The sequence below is a fragment of the Drosophila erecta genome, unplaced genomic scaffold, assembly GCF_003286155.1.
Source record: "Drosophila erecta strain 14021-0224.00,06,07 unplaced genomic scaffold, DereRS2 tig00000126-arrow-pilon, whole genome shotgun sequence".
Classification (NCBI taxonomy): Eukaryota; Metazoa; Arthropoda; class Insecta; order Diptera; family Drosophilidae; genus Drosophila; species Drosophila erecta.
Window position 1 is genome coordinate 12,724,069 of NW_020825209.1, and position 27,253 is coordinate 12,751,321.

The following is a 27,253-nucleotide window of genomic DNA, read 5'->3' on the forward strand; positions in this document are numbered from 1 at the left end:
TCGCCGCGACTGCTTCATTTTTACTTTTTGGTTTCTGTTGACAGTTTTGTTTTAATTCATGTTCATGCTTTGCGGTCGCCGCTTCAGAGTGGTCGGTTGTAAATAGTTTGGCTTTGGGTTCGGACTGGGCCTTAACTTGCGAAACACGTCCGAAGCAGTCGCAGCCAAGCCAGTTCAGTTGGCCAGTTCAGCCGGGAGCAGAGCAGCATAACAAGTGGTGCGAGACTTTGCCTTGCCGAAAATTGTTTGCCAATGTCGCGATAAAGCCAAAAGCCAAACAAAAACAAAGGCATAACAACAGAAACAGCGAGCTAAGATCGGGTTAAAAAAAATGCCGCCAAACATGGCAATGGCCGAAGACGAGTGGTGGAAAGCCGGAAAAACCGCACAGCACCCACGCAATACGCACACGCGAAAATGCATAGAAAAAGAAGCCAACACACCTGCCGGCTTCCGACCTTCTGGCACAGTGAAGTTAATCATGGAAATTGCGCAATAGCTACTGAATGTGGAGTTATTCAGCGGCGGCAGCCAAATAAATTATTTAAAAAATGAAAAAGGAAATATTGCCCTAACCACATTCAATAATAATACCTTGGAATAGTTAAAAAAAATTGATGAAAAATCAAATATACGATACCTCATTATTCGGATAGTCTTTTTTTCAGTGCAAATAAATTAGCATGTGGGTAAAAAAAACTAAATTAATGAAAGCTAATCTAAATCATCGATTTGAGTCAGCAATAGAGATAAAGGCAATCAAAAGAAAGCTCAAATTTAAATCCAATAAACATAAACATTATAAACCTTCTCAAAATGTAATATTCGAATATTATATATTTGATATAACAGGATATTTCCTGCCGCGAATCCATGGGAAAGCGAGATGGCAACTCTAAAAGGCAACTGATCGCACAGCTAGTTGCCAGACTTATCCCCTCTGTGCTCTCCCCCCTCTTCTCCTTTGCACCACTATTCAAGCACTTATCATTTGCGATGCCGGCAGAGGCAGCGACGTCGGCAGAGGTTCCACTGTTCCAGCGGCAGAGCGAGTCGACGAGAAGCCAAAAAAAATGCTCCAATCAGTTGCAGTCGCGAATTAGCGTCGCACAGACGCGGTGTCTCGCACGAAGTGTTCCTTTCTCGCTCCATCTGCTGTCTCGCCTACTCGCGGAAGTCCGATAGTTCGTCCCTTTCGGCACAACGGTAAACGCTTCGAAATGGTGCACCTAAATGAGAAAACGGAGGATCAGCTGATGACCACCAGGATTTCGGAGCTGCAGGATTGGCTCAAGTCGCAGCCACAGCTGCCGCAGAATATATGTTCGTATATATTAAATTGCCAAATGGGTCGGATTGCAAAAAACCCAGTTTTCATCTTCCCCCCAAAAGAGAGCACAGTTAGAAATCGCGATCGTTTTGAATATCCGATTGAAATATTAACTACAAAGTTTTTTTTTATAGTAATGTGAAGTAATATTACACTTCTGTAATAAATATATGGAAATTGATTGTTGTTAAAATACGCAATATATCAATATCTAAGTAATTTACAAGTTTTAAGGGATAATATCTTCTTTCCTTTGATTTCGAAATGATCGCAATTGGTTGTGAATAAATTTCTTACTGTGTGTTTATTGTTGGCCTGGCCAACTTTGTGTGTGGGTCAATTGCCTGAGCGATGGGAACCGCAGGCAGTTGCATAACCATCGCACCGCAGTGACTTACGAGTGCACCTGTACCCCGAACTCCCCTGTACTCACTCGAATCCCTGAATACCCGTCCTCCTCCAACGCAGCCCGATTGCTTCTGCGCCGCTTTCTGCACACGACGAGGAGCGACCTATCCGCCGCCCAGCGCCTCTTGGAACTCAATTATGGACTACGCAACAAGCATGGCCACATCTTCATCGATCGCGATCCGCTGGATGCCAGTTCGCAGCAGCTGCTGCAAGTCGCGTGAGTACGAAGATATAGGGCTTTCGGCAGTTAGGATCCAGGTAATCGCCATAATCGGCCAGCAAATCCAGACTATCTTAACACATGAAATACGAAAGAAAACTGATAATAATATGAACAGAATATACATAAATTACGATTTACTTGTGTATTTGATAAAAGCATTTGTTTATGTGCTCAAGTTAATGACCGAAATAGATTAAAAAAAAACTTCCCAGTCGGGCTAATAAATTTGAGTCAAAAAAAAAAATGTAAAAGCCTGGCTAAACCTGTTTTATACTTTGAGAAGATAAGCAAATATAAATTATTACATTTTAATTTGCAAGCAAAATCATGTTTTTTTTTTTCCAGTAAATCACGGCCTTACTTTTAAACCAAGCTTACAATCTACTAAAAACCACCATAAAATCTATAAAAATAAGTACCGTCAAGAAAGCCATAAAAGAAACTTATTGCCAGATAAGCGCTTCAATAGAGACATAAAATGCTGATGGCGACTTTGATTTTAGTGGCGAATGTTCAGTCAACTTTCAATTAGCTGAGATTCCTGTGAAATTGGAAATAATGTATGGGTTTCAGGTCATGTCGTTAGCTGGAGTGATATTAGCTTAGAAATTGCAAGCCTTGTGAGCTCAGAGACATGCAATGTTGACTTGGGGCCTGTTTTTTTTTCGCTTAGTGTACACAGAGTGCATGGGTTTGCAATAGCTGGCAACCGGTTTGGTTTGGATGGACAATATAATGGGGTAGCCAGAATTATGTTAACCTACCATTTTCCTTGCCATTTTCGCTTGCAGAGATCTGGTGCCGTTGCCCGGCCTGACCCCGGAGAACAACAAGCTGCTCTTTTACCGCTTGATCGACTTCGATGCGGACAAGGTGGGTGAACAGTACTATACATTGAGTAGTAAAACCATCTTTACTCATTTATTAGTCATAGTATCCATCTTGCTGTGAATATTTGCTCATGCAGAATATATATGTATTTCTTCTGACAGTTCAACTTCACGGCTGCCATCAAGGTTTTCTTCATGGTGGCTGACTGTCGATTTGCGACGGAGAACGAGGATCGTTTGTCGGACGGCGAGATACCTGTTTTCGACATGGCTGGCTATACGCTGCGCCACCTGACCAAAACCGCATTGGGCGCCCTACGCGTCTACATGAAGTTTGTCCAGGAGGCGCATCCTGTCCGGCTCAAGGAGATCCACGTGCTAAACTGCCCCTCGTACGTGGACAAGGTGATGGCTGTGGTTAAGCCGTTCATCAAGGGCGAGGTGTTCAAGCTAATCCACTTCCACTTGCCGGATGCGGACACCCCATATCGCCACTTTCCGCGCTCCATGTTGCCGGAGGAATACGGCGGAGAGGCGGGCAAGATGTCCGACCTAAAGCTCCAATGGATGCAGCTGCTCAAGGAACAGAGGTAAGCTATTTTCCCGTCTAAATTTAGTCGGAGAGATACTTACTTAGTTCTTTCTTTTTCAGGGACTATCTGATGGATTCGGAAAACTGGCAAATAAACAAAAGCAAAAAGAATGGCCAACGAAAATCCAGTGATTCAGGAGTCACAGAAAGTCTACGTTCCCTCGAAATTGATTAGTCGCCGTGCGCACAACTGTACTTTAATTTTTGGACCTTCAGCGATTTTCACATGTCTCAAAACTTTGCCGCATATAATGGAAAATCAAAATGTAAAAAGCTTGTCACCCTTCAATGAACTGCAAATGCTATCAGATACGATAGGAAAATTCAATTTGGCTCAATTGGTGAATGTGAAAATCGGATTGGGCCCGTCTATCTATTGTGTTTTTGCTTGGTTCCCATTTGATTTCCCAGCTGGGCTTGGATCTATGTAAATATATATATATTTTTTTTCTTATATAATGGCTCCCCATATTCTATATTCATTATTATTTTCACTCCGAGAGGTATCAGATTTGGCCAGTCAAGTTTTATGGTATATATGTATGTAGGAGTATATATACTGCGCACAGAATTTCCATTTTTAATGCAACAGCATAATTCCAATCACTGCCTGTGCATTTCGATGCCTGTGACTGATGCAATTAACTCGCTACAAAAAGGGACGGCCAGCGAAGGAGAAAATGTGGCCGGCCTACACTGGAAAAAGTTCCTTTGGCTACTATGCAGCGGCGTAGTAATTGGAATTCTTCAGTTCCTTCTTCAGTTGGAATTCGGTGCAGTTGTTCTTAAGTAAATTATTTTAAAATTACATTCATTTAATTTTTGGTGGTACCTAAACAGCTTTGCTGCGTTTGTGGACTAATTTTTGGCAGTGCATCAAACTGCCCTAAAAATCGTGCCGTGTGTGTGTGTGCGTGCGGGTGTGTTTGCGTATCTGTATATGATCGGGATGAGTGGGTGTGCGAATGTGTGTGGGTTGGTTGGCTTGCAGGAAGTGGAAGTGGCAGTAGAAGTGGAGCAACAGCAACAGCAACTGCGATGGCCATGCCACAACAGTGTGGCACGGCAAGTGGAGGCCGAAGGACCCTTGAGGCATAATGCGCATATCGTTCGGTTGGCCAACCTGGCCACTGGGTCGTCCACGTCCCCAGTCTGCAGTCTGCAGCCTGCAATCCGCAATCCAGACTCCCACACCTCGCCATTCGCAATCGCCTAGTGACACTTCGGACATGGTTGTGAGTCGTGCAGCTGACACATTTAAGTGTGGCTTGGTTGAAAGTGTGCTTACAACCTATTCTCCATCATCTCCACTTTGCCGTCCATTGCTGTCCGTTCCGGTGACATATAAGTCTTAATGTCGGCTTACACGGAAAGAATGCAATTAAAATCTATAAAGTATGCATGAAAAACATGAAATCATAGCCTATCCTATATAAAATCTTTAAGCTGTTTCGATTGAATTAATGTGGGATGCATTTGTAAGCACGTTTTTCTCTTTGTGCCTCTGTTTGAATGCAAACACTCTGGCCTCTCCGCTCCGTATTCCCCGATTTAACGCCACTTAACGCTGCGACTCATCCATCAGTGCGTTGCGTGCCACTCCCATTTGAATGGGAGGTGGGAGATGGGCGGTGGGCGGTGGGCGCGAGGGTACTTACACTTTTAGCCAAAACCAGATGCGCACTGCATGCGATTGCATGTATGGTAATCGAATTATGTGGCAACTCTGCCTTTCAGGGGGTGGCAGCGGATGGGTGGCAGGATACTTTGCGGCAGGATGCTTGCACACATGCACAATGGAAGTGAATCGCCGCTTTTGTGTGCAAGCAATAGGTGCCGGACCGTTACCCTTCATGTCAGCTAATTTAATTGATTTCCCTAAATTTGTTATCTAAGCAAGGCCTAGAATACGATAAATTTTGAAAGCGTTAGCGCTTGCGATTAAATACATTGTACTTCAGTCTATAGAGATTCAATAGAGACGATTAGTAGACCCCACTCGTTATCCGGCTCGAAGGACCAAGAGCACCCTACATCCGACCCGAGAGCCAGCAGTGAACCCTTCAATTGCATTATGACTGCCAACACAATTAGGGCGTTCGGGCGAGAGCTTGTCTGGCCTGGAAGTCCCCGGGATGTGGGCATGCATTATATATATTTGCACATGATGGGCGGCAAGAAAATCAGAGTGGGGTTTCGTCCTGGGATGGCACATCAAAGTTGGAGAGCGAGAGTCCCTGCCAGTCTTGACGCCCAAATTGATCAATTTTGCATTTTGCCACAACAATCGCAGCTGTAAAAGTACAAGGGGGCTTGGGTGGCGAATGCAGTGGGCGTGGTGATGGTGACCCCATTAGCATGCCCAAGCCCATGCCCAGGCCAAAAAAGCTTACGCTGCACTCTATACGTGAACTGCAGTTGGTCGGTGATAGTTCCCCTAGTTCCTCAGTAAGTTCCTTTGCATTTCTGTTTTCTGTTCTCTGTTTCCTGCTTTCTGCTTTCTCCGTTTTCCCTGCACTTCGTATTTTCCCTTTGGCCGGATGATGAAAAGCCCGAAAACAGAAGCAGAAGCAATAAACGAAATGTGCAGTCAACAATAGTCCGCTAGTCCACAGAGTTCGGCTCTCAACTGAGAGTGTGTTGGTGTCGAAGTACAGTGATTCCTCGTCAAAGTCGAACGTAGATTTTGCACTTTAAATATATTTAATTGAACTCAATGGTTTGGTGAGCCCAATTTTAAATAGAATACTTGTAGTACAGTTAACTGTCTTTCGTTGCATATAGCCGCGCACCACTGTTCTTTCCTGTGTGTCTGTGTGCGGTCCAACATGTTGTTGTTGCATGCTCGTTGGCGTCGCAACACCAACACATACACACACACATACACGCGTCAGACCGTGCGTGTATATGAAGTTGCAACTGTAGTTGTTGGCCGGGTCGCTGTTCAGTTGAGTGACTGATAAGTTCAGTCGGCGTTCGTTTGGCGCCGAGAACGGTTATCGCGTCTAATCGAATTTGCCCCAAGTTCGCAGCAAATAAGCAGGCGAATATTTGCTGAATACACTATTCGCGGAATTCGACCGAAGGAAGTTGCTTTGAATGGTGCTTTTTTCAATTGCTCGTTTTTTTTTGTTGTGGAGTAGAACACGCGGCAAGTGAACAAGTTTTGTGGAATTTCATCACCGGATAGCAGACTCCAGACCCAAACGACCCCAAAAGGTATGCAATGAATTTCGACTGCAGTTGGTAAGCGGCTTTTTAGCTGTTGCTTGTGCACACACATAACTATTCTGCATGGGTGTCCTGCCAACTATATCCTTGTTCAATTATATAAGGTGGAATTCATGGCTGCAAAGCCAGTTACCAGGCGATAGCCGTAAAAGTGAAGCAAGCAAGGAATCAGCCATTCGGCGAAAATAATAAATGGGGAATGCAGAGTACGGCTAGGGTTAAGCTTTATGTAAATACATTCGTTGTGTGCTTGATAGCTATAATAAAGCTACATAAGGTAACTTAAAATTAGGGAGTTAGAAAAGGTTTTCAACACTAACTATTGTTTGTAAATGGAAAATGCTCTTGCCATTTTGATAGCATATAGATATTCTATGGAAAAATTCAAGAAAATAGTGTGCTAAACTGTATTTTTATTAATTAAATCGAAACTCTTGCGCTTTGATCATATGTTTGAAATGATTTCCAATAAGTCCGTAAATACGATTACGCTTTTGGGCCTATTCAACGTGTTGTGGCAGTCCCAGATAATTGGCGACCTCAGCGAATAACCCCTAATGCCACCCCCTCTTAACCTACTGTGTATGTGTGTCATTACTTAACACCTACATACTGCCGCCAGTCGGCACGCCATTATACTATTACACTATCACACTAATACACCCACAGCAGAAGTAAGCAGCAGAAGTACGGGAAAGTACGAAGAAAAACGCGGTGAAAAACGGGGGCCGCCGGCTTTGAACTACCCCCAAATGATTTTAACCTCGCCGAAGAACGATGTGCGAGAGACCCATATTAGTCATGCCCAGCCCAGCCCGACGACCTCACGCCCCTCTTTTTGGAGACCCCAACCGAATGGAACAGAGCTGAACTCACACCTACATCGCACTCATTGTTATTGCATGCTAATACTGTTCTCTCGTTGCCCCACTCGAATTCTCGTTTCTTTCACATTATTGCTTTTGGCTTTTGCCTTTCAAGAAGTCATTTTCCTGCGACTGCCTGAAAGTGTGCAGTGAAAGAGGTGTAATCGCATTTGGCACACAGAGAGAAAACTAATGTAGGCCAGTGTGCTTAATTATCCTTAAGCCTAATGTGCACAAACCCTACTCTTATAGCATTTTCACATTACGGTCCTTCGAGCCGGATTCGGTATTGAAAGATCTTGTAAGGCATTCTACAGGCATATATTGTGCGCAGTGCAATGCTCGCTGATGGTGGTGCCTGGTCAGCATCGTCGGTGCTCCACTTTTGCGGCTAGACAAAGAAAAGTCACCTGTTCTGCAGAACCAACCGCCTGCGACCCCTTTTGCAGTTGTCCCAAATTCCCGGCGACAAGTTTGAATGAGTCAACTCACCTTGGTTACAATGCACAATGTAATGCATAATGAGAGAGAGAGGGAGAGAGCAAAATCTGATTCACTGCCAGCAGCAACGAGGTCCTTCCCCAGTTCCTTCCACTCCATCCCCCATCCCCCATCCCCCATCCCCCATCCTCCATCCTCTGCACTGTCTGTGCCATTGACGCTTATCAAAAGCCACCGATCAAAGGCAGTGTTTTGTTTCCATTTTGCTCTTTCTGCTTCTCGCCTCCACCTGCCTGCCTCAGTTTTCCACCGGCGATAAGCGTTGGAATAGCTCAGGGAAACAGCACAGTGAGCTATAAATTGTAAAGGACCTTAGTAACACTGTCGTCCCTACAGTAACCAGCAAAATTGTCCTACTCCATGAAGGTACAACAAAAATAGAAGGCCCATTTTTTAATTGCATTAAAAATGGTCAATATCTTTAGTACTCTGCTGTCGCTTGCCTGTCTTCGGTGTCATTCCATTTTTGGCCAGCCATCCTCCTTCCCTTGGTCTTGGCTCAGTGCCCACATCCGAAGCGTACATACTCGTATATGCACATCCATTGAACATTCTCATTGAATTTATCCACATGGGCTTCTACACCATCCACAATCCAACTATCCACCACCGCCCATCCCATCAATGACAAACAGTTTAGCTGAAACGATGAGCAACGAGCTGGCATTAATAACTTTCTTCATAATTTCTTTATGCAGAGAAAAAACGATCTTGTTAAGTTTGCAATATTATGACTTCAATCTAATTTGGTCCTTCGAGCCGGAAATTCAGCATCGCTCGATTGTGAAATTTATGTTTTTTGTATTTAAGTGGGTTAATGAGAAGCGTAACTGGATTGTTTTCTGTGCAGCCGACATTAAATAGCCGCCGCCGTCTTTTGAATGCCATTTTTTTTGGGGCTTGCGGTGCCGCCAAACCCATCGCCCCTATGGCCCCGCCTCCCCTCCTTTTTTGTGGGCCTCTTCTTGGACAATTTATGAGGTCAATGAAATGCTTTTCCCGCCTGCTGAGCGTCTCCCGCCGTTTTGCCGTTCGCAGTAGGAAATTCTGCCACCGACGACAGCGGCGACGTCGCCCAGCGTCTCCAGTCCCCCATTCTCTTCACTCAACCCCCAATTCCCCCGCCACTGGGCCACCAATGTCATTGGGGGCAATGTGTCTACAGGCTTTTGCCTATTGCCATTGGTCGCAGGCCATGAGCCATTTTCAGCCGAAGTTGCCAATTCGCAGAGGGCAAAGGAATTTAGCAAAAGAATCGAAAAAATGAAAAAAAAAGTCTTCAAAGGGGTAAACACAACCCCTACGACTAACGATTAAAAACTTTATCGAGAACAACGACGTTTTTGAACGTTAATTGAGACTAGGCAAATGTACAGGTACCACGGATTTAGTAGAAGGATGTTGAGTGCTACGAGGCAATGAGTTTTTATTGTTTTAGTATATTTCACATACTAATTGAGCTTAAGTTTGGCTAGTCAAGCCTACGCATAGGTTATTAAAAGCGATGTCTTTTTGGTTTGTGCGCTACATAGATTTGTAAATGTTTATTTAATGTTCGGCCAGATAAAGTTTTGTTTTCTTACTCCAATTTTTCTTTGCTTAGTTTTGCCAAAGCATCAAAGTTTCACTGAAATGGAGAAATCGGGGATGCAGAGAGTGCTGGTTCTGAAGGCTCTTATGGAAAGGCTTCCCTAAGCTGCTTGGCAAAGTTATGCTGACATCCTTGCCGCCTTTGCGTCTTCCACCTCCACTTTCTGGCGCTGATTCCATCGATTTTCCATGCTCCATCTGGGGAAGGAATGTCTGCGTTAAAGACCAGCAAGTAGCTTAAAGTAAAGTGGGGCTAAAAGGAATGCTTCCGAAAAACGTACAGAAGGTCTGATTTCGGCTAAAACTACAAAACTAATGCACCAAAAATGGAATGCCCTACTTCATTGAGCTCGTATTTCAATTCCCGGTCGATGGGCATTCAAATTTTGACACTTTAGATTTGGACAATTTTTGACAAATGTTAATGAAGTCAAAAAATCGTGTAGTCAAGTTATTATGAAATATCTATTGAATATTTAGGTTTGTATGTATGAAAGGGTATATTGTGTTCGTTGAAAACTAAAGAGCTGTGTTTAACCTAAGAGAAGACTTTCGGTGAAAAGTAAAGTTAAGTGCAGTCAATGTAACAAAGTGTTTTGCATATGTGCAGCTAATTGAAACAAATTCAATTTTGTGTAACTTAATTATGCGAAACTTTGTAACGTAAACAGAAAATTTGAGCACAACATACACAAAATATTTTTGGTTTTCACTAATGCAAAATTTAATTAAGTGGCTGTAACTAAGAGCCACTCTTGTTTGGGCCGTACTAGAAAGTACTGAAAAATACTATTACTGACCTTTTTCCATTTCGAGTGTTACATACTTTTCAACGAATCTAGTATACCTTTTAGTATAATCTAGTATCTAGTAATCTTTTACCCTACTTGTAACGGGTACAACAAACACCATTCAAAATTTAAATGGTGTTCGGGCAATTTATTCATGTATGTACATATGCACATAATCAAGTAGTTGGCCTTAGCTTTTCATCACAACTTGACACTGATGAGTGCACTCATGTTGTAGAAATTCAAAAATAATAAGAAGTGTCCCAAGGCTGAAGTTCTAAACTCCATAACTCAACTTATCTTAGTCGGATTTTGAAATGGCATACCTTTAAATATTTCTGGAGCAATTCTCTAAAAATCTGCATTTAAATTTAGAAATTCCATACACTCCATCAATGAGTGCAATTATTTTCGTGTACAATTTCCATTACTGTTAGTGTCAATTATGATTTTGTTATGATTTCCGTAAAAATATGTACAGCGCACTCAATCAATTAGCTAGTTTTGTGTTTGCTGTGTAATTTGCCAGTATAATCCTTTTGAAAATCGGGCAATTTATTCATGTACATGTGCACATAATCAAGTAGTTGGCCTTAGCTTTTCATCACAACTTGACACTGATGAGTGCACTCATTTGTATTCATTGCCCCTGGATCTATGGAAAAATTACGAAAAATTGCTGCTAAACGTTTTAAATTTAGAACCGCGCCCGCAGAAGGTCAAATGTGTGGGTGGGTCTGTGGGTGTTAATTCAAGGACATCGCAGTGGTTTGGGTTGCTGGTCGATTGCGGAAAAGAGCTCTGACAAGTTTATTAAAAACTACGTTAACATTGGAGTGAGAGCCACTAGTTGTGGGTTCGTGTTGTGTGCCGAAATGGCTTTAATCGTATTGCCAATCCAATGACTAGCTATAAATATCGCCTAAACCTGTAATGAGTTACCTTATATGCCCAGGAGGTAAATCCCTTTCCCAATTTCATTTATAGCTTTCCCAATCGTACAAGGCACTATTTGGGTTGCCAAAAACAAGGTTTTATAGCAAATTATTTAGGGATTAGACACGCGGAGACTTCTTCTATTTAAGCCCCCTAAAAACTTGTGCTCAGACGAGTGTCACACAATTCCCATTGCCACTGTACGAAATAAAGTACGTGTGTCTATGGCGCACATCGATGAATAATGCACCGAATTCATTTCGACTCGCAGCTCCCCAATCAATATGCATCCCCTGCAGGACCACTGCCGGTACTTTTTTTATCCACTGTATCCCAATAACCAGAACGAACTGCAGAGTAAGAGTTCCCATGCCCAGGTCCGAAAATGAAAAAAATAAAAAACTTTATACCAGCCAGCTACAATAATCATGTTTGCATCAGGAAATGTGTGCGTGTGTGTGTGTGTGAGAGAGAGAGAGTGTGTGCGTGGAAATATGTGTGGTTCAAGGATGCTCGAGTTTCATGTCCTATTTCTCGAGTTTTTTTTTTCCTTTTTTTGGACCCAGAAAATCGAGGGAGAAAAGGAAATATTGTCTTTTGTGTATTAAAATGAAAGGTTGCAATTGCTTTTGTGTGTCTCGAAAAAGCAGAAATAACAGATTGCCAGCAGCCTAAGTTAGTTGAAATCACAAAATATGTGACTCCTCAAAGGATGCATTAACTGTCATTGGCTTTTGGTTGAAGTCTTAACACAATTTCAGTCAGGCAGATGATGAAGTCATGGCATCAGCAAACATGTGTGCACAAATGTGTTTCTGTTGATATTTACTTTGGTCCTGCGTCATCTGAGTGGCACTATTCTGTTTGCTAAAGGAAACAAGATGGCATTGAAATAGCATATTTGCCAAACTCCATGAAATTTGAGGTGTTACATTTATGAGGTTACATTTAAGGGCTTGTAAATTTAAAGGTTATGGCTTTGCATAAATTGTGTGCACGTGGCAGCCCTGGTTATATATTCCTAAATAAAGTTGTAGGCTTTAATCGATCTTTAGATACGATGGCCAGCTTAACAATAATAGCGCTGAATATTTAATGGCGAATTTCACAGAATTACAGTATAACATGGCAACCATGAATGGCCGCTTCTTTAAATATTCATCAATTGTTGATGTTATTATTTCACTTCCGGTTCGTTTGCGGCTACCATGCGGTTCAATGAACTGTTGACACGGAACTGCTACCTCTCTCCCCCTCTGTCGCCGCATCCGTCTCGCTCGCTCGCAGTGGCGAATAATTCGCTGGCAATGCAGACACGTATGTATTGCCTCATATATATTTAGTTTGGCTCATTTTTCCAAATGATTCCCCAATGATTGATGTGGCCCAACGCGAGCAACAGTAAAAGCCGAGTGATATGTGATTGCAACCGTTTTGTTATAGTTTCTCGTGCACTGTGACAAAGTGGGACATTATCTAAGTACAACTGTATGTCCCTTTCTAAAAATTTTTCTCTGTTGGGCAACGATTTAATTCGAAATAAATCGATATACAATCCAGCCTATACAATGTCTAGAATTCAGAAAAGGCGTATTAAAATGTTATTGCTATAGAAATTGTTTTTTTTTCTTCCAGTGCATTATTGTTACCAAAGGCAATTATGAAAAGCCACGCCAAGAGAGAAATCGTGCCAACGGCCTTCTAATGTGTGTCCCTCCGCTTTTTTTCCTCTCTTCCTTAGCCGGTGCTCCATTTATAGGATATTCCATACCGATGCCGTGCTGCTGGCTAAATAAATAGCATTGAGGAGCGGCACTGGGCACGAGGAAACAGTTACGGAATGGATGCGCGCCGGCAGAAACGACTTGGCCCAGCGCCAATTGCATCCTTCGAGAAGTCATTCGAGGACAATGCCACGACAAATGCACAGCAGCAGCAAGAGCAACAGCATCACCATCAGCATCCTGGCCAAGTGGCGGTGAGTCCTTTAGCCTATTTACCAAGAACACCCCATAAGAACATTACAGTATCACAGTAGATGTATGGTCAACATTACTGCGTGTATAATGATAGATAGATGTGCGCCTCATATGCTTGCTTTGAGTGTAATGGTGGTAGCATAAATATGATCTCTTATATTCATTATATACGTGCTTGGTATACCCTCTTATCCAGTGACCAGCGCACGCATGCATAATGCAGGGCTTAAATTAATTAACCAAAACACGAAATCAACTAAGTCGCTCCTGGGCGCTGTAAGCTTGGCCAAAGCTTTCCGCTCTCCACAAAAATATGGGTGTATAAATGGGGGTGGCAATTGGTGGGTAGGGGAGCTCAAAGGTCGGGGGATGTGTGCCGCAATCATGCAAATGGCCACTTAAAAGGCAGCCAGCCAGCCAGCCAGGCAGGCGAAACGCTTGCGGCCAATAAACAAAATGAATCTTAAACGACAAAACAGCAAAAACATCGATTACACTGCAAAAAAAGAAGTAACAAAGTGAATTTGAAAGCTATTGCCAGAAACACGCTTCGCAGATCGGTGACCCGTGAGTTTTGCACGCCTTCGAAAATATTGTGACACGCATCCGCCTTGGATGTGAAGTGCTCCAAATAATGTCATTTTGCCAGTGGCTAAAGGGATGAAGGAAGAGTCCTGAAAGGGAAACGGGCGAGGAAACGCAAGGACAGTGCGGGAAAAGGAAATAGGTAATGGTATCAGGTATAAATATCGAAATTGACAATTTTAGAGCCTTCATCTCAATAAAATCGTTGTTTAACCAACTTTCGTATTGAGAAACAACACCGAGACAGCTGAGATTATGAATACCTTCTTAGCTAAGCCGCAGAGAGAGATACTATTCATCTGCCCGCTGTTGTATTCCCCTTTGCAGTCGCACCCACACATTCGCACACATGGCTAGTTGACTCTTGAAGCTTCACAGGCGACACAGCTGAGTCCTCAGAGCTTTCCGGCCGCAGGCTCTCTTCACCGCTCTGCCCTCTCTCTCCCCATCACATTCAGAGAAGCTTTCGAAGCGAATTGAAGCGAGAGAGTAAGTGAAAGAGGGAGTGGGGGAGACTGGTGCAAAGAAACAGCGGAAAAGCGAAGACGGCGAAGCTTTCGTCGCATTCCCATTCACATTCACCGTTAGCATACTTTTCGGGGCAGTTCGACGCTGGCGCTGCGTGCGTGCGGTCTAACGGTGAACGGTGCTCCTGCGAGAGAGCGGAATAGCGAGGCAGAGAGAGAGAGCGCGTGTGTGTGTGCCAGCCAGACGCCAGACAGAGATAGCATTAGCAGTTAGCTGAAGTGAGCAGTCAAGGAGATAAATCAAAAACGAAAGATAGCAAGCAATCGCATGAGAAAAAAACAGAGCACAAATCACACTTGCTGGCTTTTATCGTTACACTTTTTTTTTAGTGCGAATTGATGCAAAATTAATAAGGACAACTAATACACACACTCGCACACGTGGAGAGGACTTTTTGGGACCGCGGTGAGTGTGTGTGCTTGTGTGTGTGAACAATAAACAGAAGGCAAAGCACGCGGCGCTCTCTTATCCTATTCCGCCCACCCCCTTCTCAATCACTTTATTTCTCTCTCACTCGCTCTCTGTTCCTTAAGTTGCTTTTTATTTAAATTTTAATTAATTTGATCACACATTTGTGTGACAGCCTCTCTGCATTCTCTTCTCTTCTCTCTCTCTTTATCTCCCTCATTTTATGTACTCTTCCCGCCCGGTTCCCTTTTTCTTCCTATTTTTGTGCCTCAAACGATGTTACGATGTGTCCCAAAACACTTGCCCATATTTCCTGCCGTGCCTCCCAAAAAATAAGCAAGAAATATACGGTATTTTCTTTTCTGTACACCACAAAAACAAAAGGCCAACATTTTTGGTGGAAGGGGCCACGCTTTTTTGGGCTCTCGGAGTTTTGGAAAATATTGGAATACTTGGTGGCTTGAGCTCTTATAAAGTTAACGAGGTTAAAGAGGAGATATGGGATTACGGCGATGGGTAGATTTTGATAAAACCTAAAGGTCTCAAAATTTATTAGTTATAATTCATGAATATCAGAACGACCTACGAATTAAGGTAGATATTTTTTGGGAAATTTTTAAATTTTAAAAACTCCTAGAATAAATTCTAGGCTTTGTATGCTTTAAAGCGGTGTGTTGCGAACAATCAGAGGCTGCGAAAGATTTAAGCGTGTTACGCTGCTTCTGAGCAGAGAAACACCTTATTTTCTTGGTGACTTTCATGGGGGACGTTGTGTGCCCCTAGTTCGTTTGCCGCACAGCACGCGGCATGCCTCCAATTTCGGAAATTGTTGCATAGCTGGCTGCGCCAACTTTAAATTAATTTGTGTCCCCAAGGTCCCGCAGCGATAATAAAGGATTCCCACCCATTTCCCGCACTCAGGCGCCATGTGTCAATCATACCAACCATATCCGAAGCCCCCTCACCAAATATACATATATCTACTATATAGCTACATACAACATCAATGTATATGTATGTCCTCATGCATCTGCAGCGCTCTTCCACATTTTGCGTGTGAAAGGATTTCACCTTGAGCGCTTTTAATGCGAGTGCAGCATCAGTGGAAAAACTGCAGCGGTGATGGAGCAAGTCTGTTGCTCCAGTAAACTTTGGACCCCGCATTTCCATACCATCCCCATTTCGAGCAGCTTGAAAACTTAAATCCCGCTAATGGTGTTGGCCAAAGACTTTGGGCCCCAGACAAGAAAGGCGACAAATAAAGTCGCTCGGTAGCTAAATGTTATTAACTCGTACCTCCGTTTTGGTGCGACTAGAAGGAGCTTCAGGGACGGGGCAAAAAGTGGCAAGGAGGGAGCTGCAACATCAGGGAAGCATTTCCCAATTTCCCGTGCAAGTGCAAGACTTTAATGTGCATTGACATGTGCATAATGTACTTTTCGGTACAAAAATGGGTCTTAAACATTGAGTATAAAAATTTGTAGAGCTTACAAAACAGTAGTTTTTTTTTGTGGTCAGTGGCCAGAATGATTCGTTATCGGAAAAATGGCCAGATTATAATCTGTTCCCTTGAATTCAAGCTCCTGGCAGTCCAGGCCAGATGCCACTGTTTTGTGTGTTGTCTTGCCCAAAGCGAAATCGAAACCCAATGCAGGTCACTTCAGTGCAAGGATAAAACTTCAAAAACCTTTAATTATGAGGGGTAACCACATGAAGACAAAGAAAATCATCGTTTCGTTTCAAATTCACATGCGACAATGAGCGAGTCAAAATGAATGGGAGGAAAATCCGCAGAGGAAACGCCGCGGGACAGCTCCACATGTACATCTGTATGGAGGAAACTGTGTCAAAAGCAGTTGATTTCAATTTGCGAAATGCAATCCGAGGGGAGATTATAGTGGGTGTTGGCTGGGCTAACCCCCAATCGGAATGACCCAGCAGTTTTCTATTCCACTACGTTTTCCTCTGGGTTTTCAATCATCCAATGTGGTTTCCCTTGACATATCCTGCGCAAAAGAATTAGATTATGTGTTTGTTTTTGAATTTCGAATGCAAAGTATGTACTTGCCCTAAATTTGCATTACTCTACTTGACTTAAAAAGTTTAAAAATCGAAGTGAGAAGAGCACATAATATTATCCCTACTTACTTACCTACCTTGCATGAACAGTTTTGGTTTCCAGTTTGCACAATTTTGCAACCACAATTTAAATAAAGCTTCCTCACCCACTCTAGTTGCAAAAACAGCACAAACTTGCAACCAAACTGTGGGCCGAGCTGCACAAACTGTCCCACAAGTTGCAACTATGTATATAGCAAAACTCACTTTTGGGCAGCTTAAAATGACAGTTTGCACAGTTTTGCAACTATATTGCTGGGCAGCTTTTGATAATTTGTGGTCCAGCAAAGGATGTGGTACAGTTTTTGTTCAAATTATTTACAGAAATTAGGGTGAAATATTTGAGGCTCTAACTTATTACTCTCCAATTATGTACTTGTTTATGGTAATAACTTTTTCAATATCATTTTTAGATGATGGAGCAGAGTGTGCGAAATCAGACAACGATGTCGAAGACGACGAATCGCAATAGAACCGCCGGCGGCATTGAAGCACCTAGCATAGCCGCTGCATCCGCATCCGCATTGGCAAATGCAAGTACAGCCGCCTCCGCATCCGCAGCATCCGCCTCCTCATCCTCGTCGTCATCGGTTTCATCGGCAACTTGCTCGGCGACGATTGTCCAGGCAAAGCAACGCCCTCCGCCACTGAAAACGGCGACGACAACGGTGACCACCACCTTGGTGAGCAGCAGCGAGGGCGGCCAGCCCATACCACCCACCGCCCACTCGGCTGGCGGTCCAGGGGGCGGTGCGTCTGCGGGTGGGAGTTATCGCGGTGCCACCACCCTGACCACGCCCTCAACGCCCCGCATCGAGCTGAGTCGCGCCTCCAGTTCGTCGCATCACGAGGAGGATAGCCGGGAAAGCAGTCCGGAAAATGTATTCGAGCAGGTGGGTCAATGGATAACGTAGCCTATTCTAAATGGGGCATAGGGCATGTTACTTAGGGTATTAAATTTACTATCTACAAGTACATGTTGTAAAGTGAATACCATATGCCCCATATATGAACTAATTGATGCCTTATGTGGGTTTTGATTTGAGAAGGCAATGCATAAACTAATGCTAATTATGTTGTACTTTGCTCTTGTTTGCTTCATTTGGATTCGTTTATCTGTTTTGTCGCTTCTGCCATTCAAACATCAATCAATCAATATATCTTAACCATTCATCGATATGTATATCACCGTCTATATCTATGTACATCTGTCTCTTTCTCTGTCTGTAACACTCTGTGATGCGCTCGCTACCCCTTGCACACACACGCCCCTCCCCCCGCCAAAAAAAAAATAAAACATACACACTGTGGAAACCACATAACCCCTGACCTATAACACGTATACACATACATATATACCTTTAACCAATCCACGAAAAATCCACCAATTCGAAAAACAAAAATCCCGACCGAACAAAACGAAACCTGCACACAAATTGGCTGTTGATTTGTTGATTTCGTTTCTGTTTTCTGTTTTCGACTCTTGCCTCCATTTCCATTTCCTTAAACGCCTTGCATGCTTCTTAACCCCCAAAACCACATCCTCACCTTAACCGACCTGATCCCCAACGAAAAACCAAATCGAAAAACCAAAACCAAACCAAACCAAACCAAACCAAACCAAACCAAACAAACTATCGTTCTGACAAAAACGAACTGCTCGACCGACTGCCATCTGCCGACTCGATGTGTGTGTGTGTGTGTGTACTGGCTGGTTTATGTGGTTGAACTAATGCTCTGAAGGTCGGCACTGGCACCCTACAGGAAACGATTGGCCTTGGCTTTCGGGAGGATGGCGCCCTGGAGCTCCGCAGCTCCACCGAGGAGCTGTACTTCATGGATCCCGAACAGAAGAAGGAGGAGCAGGAGCGGATCCAGCAGCAGCAGCAGCAGGTGAGCGGCGGCTAGCAAGAAAACGTGTGATAACAGCATCGATAACTATCGAAATCGAAATTCACACGATAAATACACAACAAAATGCGAAAACAACAGCGATCAATTAGATATTTAACTGCATTCGCTTACAAACACACGATATCTAACACCAAATCGACCTTAAACAGAGTATTCACACGATTAAACACCTACCAGTGTATGCTTAACTCGAAACCTCTAGTGGTAATGCAAGAAACATACGTATGTTTATGGTACTATCCGTACTATTTGAAATGCCCGCCTTTCCCCCATCTGGAAATGGTATAAGGACTCTTTTAAACACATTTACGTGGTTGAAGCGTGTTAGTTTTTCAAGTTGCTTCGACATTTCCTATTAAACAAGCGGATGCACTTGACATTGAAGGGGTCGCCAAGGTTCGACGGAGTCGAGGGGGTCGGCTTGGTTGGCGGGCTGATTGGGCCGATTGGGCCGGATGGGAGACAGCGACCGCATCGCAAGTTGAATTAATAATGCAAAATTGCATTCGAGTGGCTGGGAAGTGTAGCAGCAGTGGTGCCATCAACGGAAATGGGCAGGCGGATGGACGAGTAAGCACCGAGTGACAGCTGACAAGTGTAACCACCCACCAACGAAAGCCCAAGGACCTCCATTATACCCTAACCCACCCCCCAACTCCTCCACTCCTCTACTTCTCCACTGCAGCCTCAATTTCCCCAGTTGCGATTGTTTGGCCAAAGTTTATTCCTGCACTCGGGCAAAAGTTTGTGGAAATTATTTACCCCGGTCCAGTTTTTCCCCGGGAGAAATGAGTAACTGTCAGCTGGGCGAAAGCCGTCCAACTTATCAATTGCTGAATGAGTTGCATGAGTTGAAGGTGGTGATGGTGATGAAGTAAAATGTGAAGTGAGGACGTCTGGTTAATTGCGAAAAGTTGCAATTGATTAGTTGGACGCGTGACTGCGTTAATTGGCCCCAAGGCAAGCTGTAATTATCTGAAGGCTTTTGCTAAAGTGCGTATGATGCAGTTCGATACGCAACGTATTGCTACTGGAACTATATCTATAGCTGTCAGAACCATTTCAAAATGTGTCTAAAAGTATGCTGTGAAAAGTATCAGACAATTAGTGACAGGCAAGCAAACTAGTAAATGAACCCTTTATTTAGCATCGTCAACTACAATAATACCTAATTATGTAGAAAGTCGGCGAAAAATCGGAAAATCCTGCCCACTGTAGAGCATTCCCCAATGGCAACCAAACGCAATCCCATTTCCATTTTGCAGTTTCTCCCACTTTCGACTGAAGCTCCATTCCTTTGTGCTCCACCTCTGTTTGCCTTGTTTGATTGGCAGCCCCAGGTAGTGAGTCCAGATTGAAGAGCCGCGATTGACGTGGAGCCGAATGGAATCCCATGATTGCCACACCACTGTCTACATTTAGTGTGTACACTGTGGGAAACACAGTTCTGATTCAATTAAATTTGATGCAATTTGGAACAAGCATCTAGTAAATTGATTTTATTTAACAGTTTGGATTTATATTTCCACACTGCACGATCTACTACATTTTTCCATTTCAATGGTCACTCCACCTATTTTGCTAGTTTAGAGTCCCTCTATAAGATTTTGTACTGTCCTTTAGTTCCATCCATCCTACCTATCTATAATTTAAATTTCAAGATCCTCGGACATCTTGGGTTTCAAGTAATACCTTTCTCATACCGTAGTGTGCCAGTTTTTGGCTTATTGCTCGCATCAGCGTTTCGGATTCCCCGAGATTATGAATCACAATACACTAAACATGTACATACTGTTAGGTATTTATTTCATCAGCCTGAACTGAAGCGGTTCCAAAACTATTTCCTATTGCTAACATATTGTGCCCCTTCTCGCGCCCTTCTTTTATTTTGTTGCAGGCCAAGCGCTCATCGCCGCACATCTTTAAGTTCGACGACCACCAGAGTTACCTGCAACAGCACCAGCGCAAGGACTCGGCCAGTTCGGAGGTGGCTGCCCTGCTGTGCATCTCGGGTCGCACCAGCCGCATCTCGAGCGTGGGCAGCCAGGGATCGGCGGTGAGTCGCCTCTCGGCGATATCGGGTGTCTCGCGCTCCCCCTCGCCGCACCGCATGCTGCTGGAGACCTCGTTCTGTGGCCCCAAGCCCGTGGAGCTGGCCGGGAGTGGGGGTGCAAGCAATGCCTCCACGGCAGCCAGCTCCGCTCACAGTCAGGCGGACGGAATGCCGGGTGCCGGCACTGTGGCCGCCAATGCTGCACTATTGGAGCAACTGTTGCTGGCCCGAAAACATGATCCCACCCAGGCGGTACTGGCCGAGGGCATCAAGGTGCTGCCCCCCGCACCAACTGGTTCCGCAGCCAGCACCTCCAGTCGCAGCAGGAGCAGGCAGGCCAGCTCGCTGGCCAACGGCGAACGGATAGAGAAGGAACCAAAGGTGAAGCAGACGATTGGCGCCCAACGCAGGAGCACCAAGAGCCCGGGTCAAATGGTTGTGGGCAAGACGGCCAGCGGCACGGAGTACATAAGGATTAATCTCAGACCGGATCATATGTACAGTGACAAGGGCATTGCCTCCAATGAGCGAGTGGTGGAGGCACCCAATCAACTGGCACCGGTTTACTCCAAGCCCGCCTCGTTGAGTCTGCAGGGTGCTCCCATAGAGGAGCATCGTTTGACCCCCACAGCGAGTCCCAAGCCGGGTCGTCGATTAACCAGTCGTTCACCTTCACCCGCAACTGGAGCTGGTGGCGGAGCAGGTGGCTCCGTGTCCCGCAAGAGCTCCTTTAGCTCCCTCTTTCGTTTGGGCAAGGACTCGCCGGATTCGCCCAGGGAAACGGCTCGTTCGCGTAGCAAAAGCAAAGAACGACCCGCCACTGCATCGGGCGGATTGGGAGGAGGAGGCGGTTCCCAGAATGTGACGCCCAGTAAGCAAAAGTCCGTGCTGGCCATTTTCAAGCCGGGTAAGAGGGGTAGTCAGAGCAGCAAGAGCTCGTCGCCAATAGAGTCCAGTGTTGAGCCAGTGCCACCACCACCGCCACCCGCACCTGGATCGGGGTCAACAAATCGTAGTCGGACCCCAGTGGGCTCTCGACCAGGCAGTCGCCTGCGTTACTACGATGAGCCAGTGGAGGGGGTTATCCATATACCGCTGCACACGCCGCCAGAGGAACGCGAGGCTCGCACTCTGCTGCAAGGCATCCAGCAGCTGACCCATGCGGCGCAGGCCAGCGTGGATCCCTCGCCGCTGCCCACCCACCGAGCTCCGCCCACTTCCGCTCAACCGGTGGCGCCGGGCACCCAGATCACAGCCACCCAATTGGCGGCAGCGGCGGCTGCCTTGCGTCCCGTGGCCCAAAGGAGGGTGGCCCAACGACCGGATCTGGATGCTATACAATCGCTGCCCAGCCAGGAGGATCCGCCAACGGCGCCTGGCGAGGAGCAGATCCTACAGCGGCCGGAACCGGCCAACTGGAGCCTGGAGGTCCAGCGACACAGCTCGCAGGACTCGCAGGAGACGACGGCCGAATCGGTGGGCTCGGTGGTTAGTGCCCGGGCAGCTAATCTTGCCCAGCAACGGGAGCAGGCAGCCATGCAGCGATTGCCCTCGGTGGAGAGCACACAGAGTGCCTGCGAGCCGAGATTGGTGCACACGGTGGCCACCGTAAATGCTCCCAATCCTGATTCGGAGGCAGCCGCCAAGGAGCGCAGACGTCTGTTGTTCGCCACTCGGTTGGGTTCAGGCAGTCAGGAGCAGCTCTTCTCCACCCAGTTCAGTATTTCAAAGACAGAGAGCCAGTCGAGTCAGCTTTCCGAGCAAGTGGAGCACTCTGGCTCAGAAACCGCGGAGGGATTGCAGCGCCAGGGTACTGTGATTCGAAGAATGGAGACCGGACCGCCACCGCCACCGCCAAGGGGCGTCTGCAGTTCGGAGGAGGAGCAGGGCGTAGCCATGTCCGGATCGGTGGTGATGCGTGCCAAGCGGTCCAAGTCGCGTCCCAGCTCGGAGGATGAAGCTGCTCCGATGGCAGCGGCGGCCCCAGCGGATTTGCGCCACTCACGTTACTTGGAGAACTTTGATGTGCGCCGCAAGCTGCACGAGAATCTTACGGAGGCGGAAGTGGGCCGACCGGGTGAAATGCCAGGCAGTCAGGTAACCATACCAAGGAAGCCAAAGCGACAAAGTGTCCCAGAATCAAGACGTAAGTGGTATCCCGAAATCTTTGAAGATTTAAGAGTAATATATGGTTTTTCGTCCTTGTAGGTGAAACCCCTAGCTATAGTTCTGGCACTGTCACACCCACCACTCCCACACCAACGCCAGCCACTCCGGTGGGTCAGTCCAAGCAGCCACCGACTTCTGCAACCACTCCCACATCCAAAGGAGTTCCAGTGACCACTACACCCGCCGCCGCTGCTCAAGCATTCACTTCTTTTACTGGTCCTCCAGGCACTGCCTTCATTGAGTCACCAAACACCACCCGCAGGGATCAGCCAAGCATTTCCTATAAGGAGCCACCAACTGAATCGTCTAGGGAACCTGTAACCACCTCCATTACGGAGCACGCAAGCACTTCCCATCACGATTCTCTGACCAGTGTATCCACCCCCCCACCAGAACGTCGTCATTCGCAGTCAACGGATGAGCACGAGCCCGTGGAATCCTCGGAGAGTGAAAGGGACTCGGACATGGCCGGTAGCTCCTCGGTGACTACGGCAGTTCCTGCAGGCGGAGAAGCAGGACGACGGCACCACAACTTTCCGCGCAACGTGTGCGTTATAGAGGAGCACGAAAGCACGGGTCTGGTGTCACAAGAGTCCTTCGAGGATGAGCTGCCCTACATACCCACCACGCTACCCGAGGAGCGGGCCCAGGGTGTACCTATAATCCCCATGAGAGAACGAGCGAATATGGAGCTAAGGACGTGCCCAGTGGACAGACCAAGATCCACCACGCCGCTGAATCCTTCACATCTTGAGGAGTACTGCACGGGAATCATGACACCGCAGGAGGCAACACCAGGTGGTTATCAAGAGACCGATGGTGTAGGAGGTTTTAGCACTGGAATCGGAGGCGGCGGAAGTGGCGGAGTGGTCGGAACTCCAGTGCGGGGGGAGAAGCTGAGGATCAGTCTGCCACGCAAGGAGTCCATCGGTAAGGAGCGTATTCAGAACTCCAAGTCACCGCGCCGTGTGTCCAACACCAGTGGCAAGTCCTGGTTTGAATTCGCCGAGGAGGGCCTACGAGCCAATAACAACCTGGAGCGCAAGGACTCGGCCAAACAGTTGCTCCCGGTGGTCACACCACCACCAGCTGCTACTTCTACTCTGGAGGAACCGAAGCCGAAGGCCTCAACCCAACGAAAGCTCTCCGGGCATTGGATCGACTTCGAGAACATACCCGAAAAGAGGAAACCGGCCAAGAGGATCACCACCCTGCCCAAGGAGACGTTAACGAGCAGTGTGCCCGCCACGGCCACCACCAGTTCCTCTTCCGCCTGCGGCAGTGGTCATCGATCCGGCACCGGAGCTGGCCACCACCATCATCACCACCACCATAATCAGCAGGCGTCGAAAACGAATCCGGAAGGCGGCGATAAGTTGCACTACAACTACGTAAAGCCGGAGGACTGTCAGTGCGAGTGTCACGAGGCGGAGCGTGGCGAATCCTCGCAAGCAACGGCCGGAGCGGGAGACACCAGTACTGAGACGGGCACTGGAACGGGAACGGGCAGTGAGTCTCTGGCGTCCGTGGAGCTGCTGCAGCAGGGCGAGGACATGTTGCCACTACTCGAGCCCGACACCTCGGCGGAGGGCAGGTGAGTCATCTTGAAAGGTAAAGAGTTACAAACTTCGAGTCACTAAACCACTTTGATCTTTGCAGAATTTACGGAGACGAGGAACAGGCGCCCCTAATGCGTCACAGTGGCAAGGGAGTCACTCGTCCCAGGGTAAGTATCGATTTGTACTGCCAGAAGCAGACCACTTATGATCCTCATTGCATTCCCATTTCAGAACCAGCACGAGGAGTTCTCACGTCGCGATGACGGATCAAGTCCTCGCAATCGCAAGTTCCCCGACAGGAAGTAAGCAGCTTTCTTTTGGTTCGAAACGGATCGGTTCTTTCTAGATCTTCAGGGTAGCTAAGCCGGTAATCTATCTCTATGTAAGTCGAGTCACTAAACTAAGGGCCAGCGTGTCCTCCTGGCCCATATCCTTAATGTACCTCAAGCAGAGTGGTTGTTGTGTTATGATCGCTTGACAATGATGCGTATTATGTAACTCTCGACTCGATTAGCTTAACTCTATATGGAATACAGAAGGGAAATCAAATAATATGAAAAGCATAATATACTTTAACACACGATTATATGCATACGATACTCGGTACTACATACACGTATATAGCTCATGAATGTACATGGTTAGGGTAATTTTTTTGATAGCAACAATTACAACACTCACTCTATATATAGCAATCCTGACAGACGATCGTTTTCCCTAGAAACTTTTTGCTGGCAATTTTACTACGAGTATATGTGATCTCGGATAAAGTGTTATGCATGTGTGGTTGAGACACGTTGGACATCTGATCGGATTCTCTAGCTGTAAGTCGATGTATTTGTGTGTAGTTTGTTAACTAGCTCAGACAAATCCAGGATCCAGAATCCAGAATCCAGAATCCAGAATTTAGAATCGAGAATCCAGAGTCCGAAGTCCCTAGGCTTAGTCACTAATCTCTATCAATATCGCTGTCTATATCCTGTGTCTGTGTCCGATTCTATATAGCTGCGTGCGCCTGTGTGTGCGGGTGTGTGTGTTATGGAGATCTATATCTCTCTGTAGCACCACCGATTTCGCCCCATATCTCTAAGAATCTCACAATGAGACACATTGAACGATCTATGAACGAGTTGTAATCGTTTTCAGTTGGTCAAAAACAAAAGTTAGCCTGATTCATAGCCTTTAGTTGAGTTCGAAGCGTTAGTTAGTTAGTCAACACCGATTTATTGGGTGTGCTGTAAATACATAAGTCAAACTAGATGAACAGTATTCGATGAAAATTGGTTTTGGCAATTTTTCACTTTTTTTGCGGGCCAAAGAAACGCCGCGAAAAGTTTGTGAACTTTTAAATGGGTTTATATAGACATATAATATATAAATATTATTATATAGCCAAAAAACTGCCAGCACACACACACACTTGCCAGAAAAGTTCCTCCTTTGTTTTTGTTTTGGGGGGTAACCGGTTCAGCAAACCACTGTTTGGTGACTCCGTTCGGTTTATGCGCTCAAACATTACGATACGAAAACGATCTTAAATTAGCTTCGAGTCCCCCAAGGGAATTCCGTTTAAACACTCTCATAAAAACACTCTCTCCAAAATAAAAAGAAACCCCCTCTAGCTAGCCTTTGAAATTCCTAAATACTTTATTGAACTTAGCGGACAACGGACATTCATTGAATTGAAGCAAAATCAAGCAAATAAAAACTAACATTAAAGCAACTTAAGAAAAACTTATAGGTAAATTATACAATACATAAACAAAAATGTACGAAGAGGGAAGAGAATAAATGGGAGCTTGATTCAAAATACTGTGCGAGTTTATCGAATGAATTTCAGAGCCCCACGCATTCCCAACAATGAATAATGAGTAATGGAAACCTTTTTTGTATTTTTTTTTTAGTAGCAGAAGTGGTGATGCACAAAATGCACTTGAAAAATATACGATATATAGACGTAATGACGAATTCAAGCAAGATCTTAAAAAATTGTACAATAATTTCCACGATACATACATTTATGTGAGGAAAATATATATTCATATATATCCAGATCTAAATGTAAATGCATTTACGCATAAGTTGCGTTCCCCTTTCCAAATCTTGTTCGCAATATTTTTCAATCGTTTTCGAATAAGGTTTTTTTTGTATTACTTAGACAAGCCACGAAAAAATTGTTGTTACAAATGCATTTACATTACAAAAAGAAGACGAGTTGAGCGTTTAAATAAGCAAAGGAATATGAAGAATTGTTACCAAGATTTATGCATTCATACGAAAAACAAAGTAAAACAGATGGGTTAAGCAAAAGAAAAAAAATTAATAAATATATATGTATGCACTTTCATTATTTAACGATTTCATATAGGCGATGAAAATGATTATGCTGAAGAGCAGACAGAACATTAATTGAAAACTATTCATTAAAGTGACAAAAACATATTTAAACAAACTGTGTGTGGTTTTATCTTGGGCCTTATTTCGGATATCATCAGGTTTTATTGCTTCCCGTCCGCTAGCATGCGACTTGGACATGAGAATTGGACTCTTATCGCAATCTGAGGCTCAAACGGCCCACCGTTGGCAATCGATCATGATTACGGCTTAGCCGTAAGCCACTGTGGGATTTCAGATAACGA

General features: G+C 45.3%; 2 protein-coding genes across 6 annotated transcripts; both read left to right on the forward strand.

Annotated features, from left to right (window-relative positions):
- The first annotated feature begins 1,058 nt into the window (after positions 1 to 1,058).
- On the forward strand, positions 1,059 to 3,831 carry LOC6551250 (alpha-tocopherol transfer protein-like). Its single transcript, XM_001978402.3, has 5 exons — positions 1,059 to 1,323; positions 1,799 to 1,958; positions 2,756 to 2,837; positions 2,957 to 3,384; positions 3,447 to 3,831. Exons 1-5 carry the CDS (start codon positions 1,221 to 1,223, stop codon positions 3,559 to 3,561), a joined length of 888 nt encoding a protein of 295 aa, XP_001978438.1. The 5' UTR covers positions 1,059 to 1,220; the 3' UTR covers positions 3,562 to 3,831.
- A 9,257-nt stretch (positions 3,832 to 13,088) lies between these two features.
- Positions 13,089 to 26,020, forward strand: LOC6551251 (serine-rich adhesin for platelets). Of its 5 annotated transcripts, none has more exons than XM_001978403.3 (7): positions 13,089 to 13,279; positions 17,333 to 17,812; positions 18,663 to 18,812; positions 20,731 to 23,032; positions 23,095 to 24,649; positions 24,715 to 24,781; positions 24,846 to 26,020. In XM_001978403.3, exons 1-7 carry the CDS (start codon positions 13,142 to 13,144, stop codon positions 24,918 to 24,920), a joined length of 4,767 nt encoding a protein of 1,588 aa, XP_001978439.1. In that variant the 5' UTR covers positions 13,089 to 13,141; the 3' UTR covers positions 24,921 to 26,020. The 5 variants fall into 5 exon arrangements, with proteins under 5 accessions (XP_001978439.1, XP_026837939.1, XP_026837936.1 ...); XM_026982138.1 differs by having other exon boundaries at positions 18,684 to 18,812; XM_026982137.1 differs by lacking the exons at positions 13,089 to 13,279; positions 18,663 to 18,812 and adding exons at positions 14,446 to 14,611; positions 14,723 to 14,798.
- The last annotated feature ends 1,233 nt before the right edge of the window (positions 26,021 to 27,253 follow it).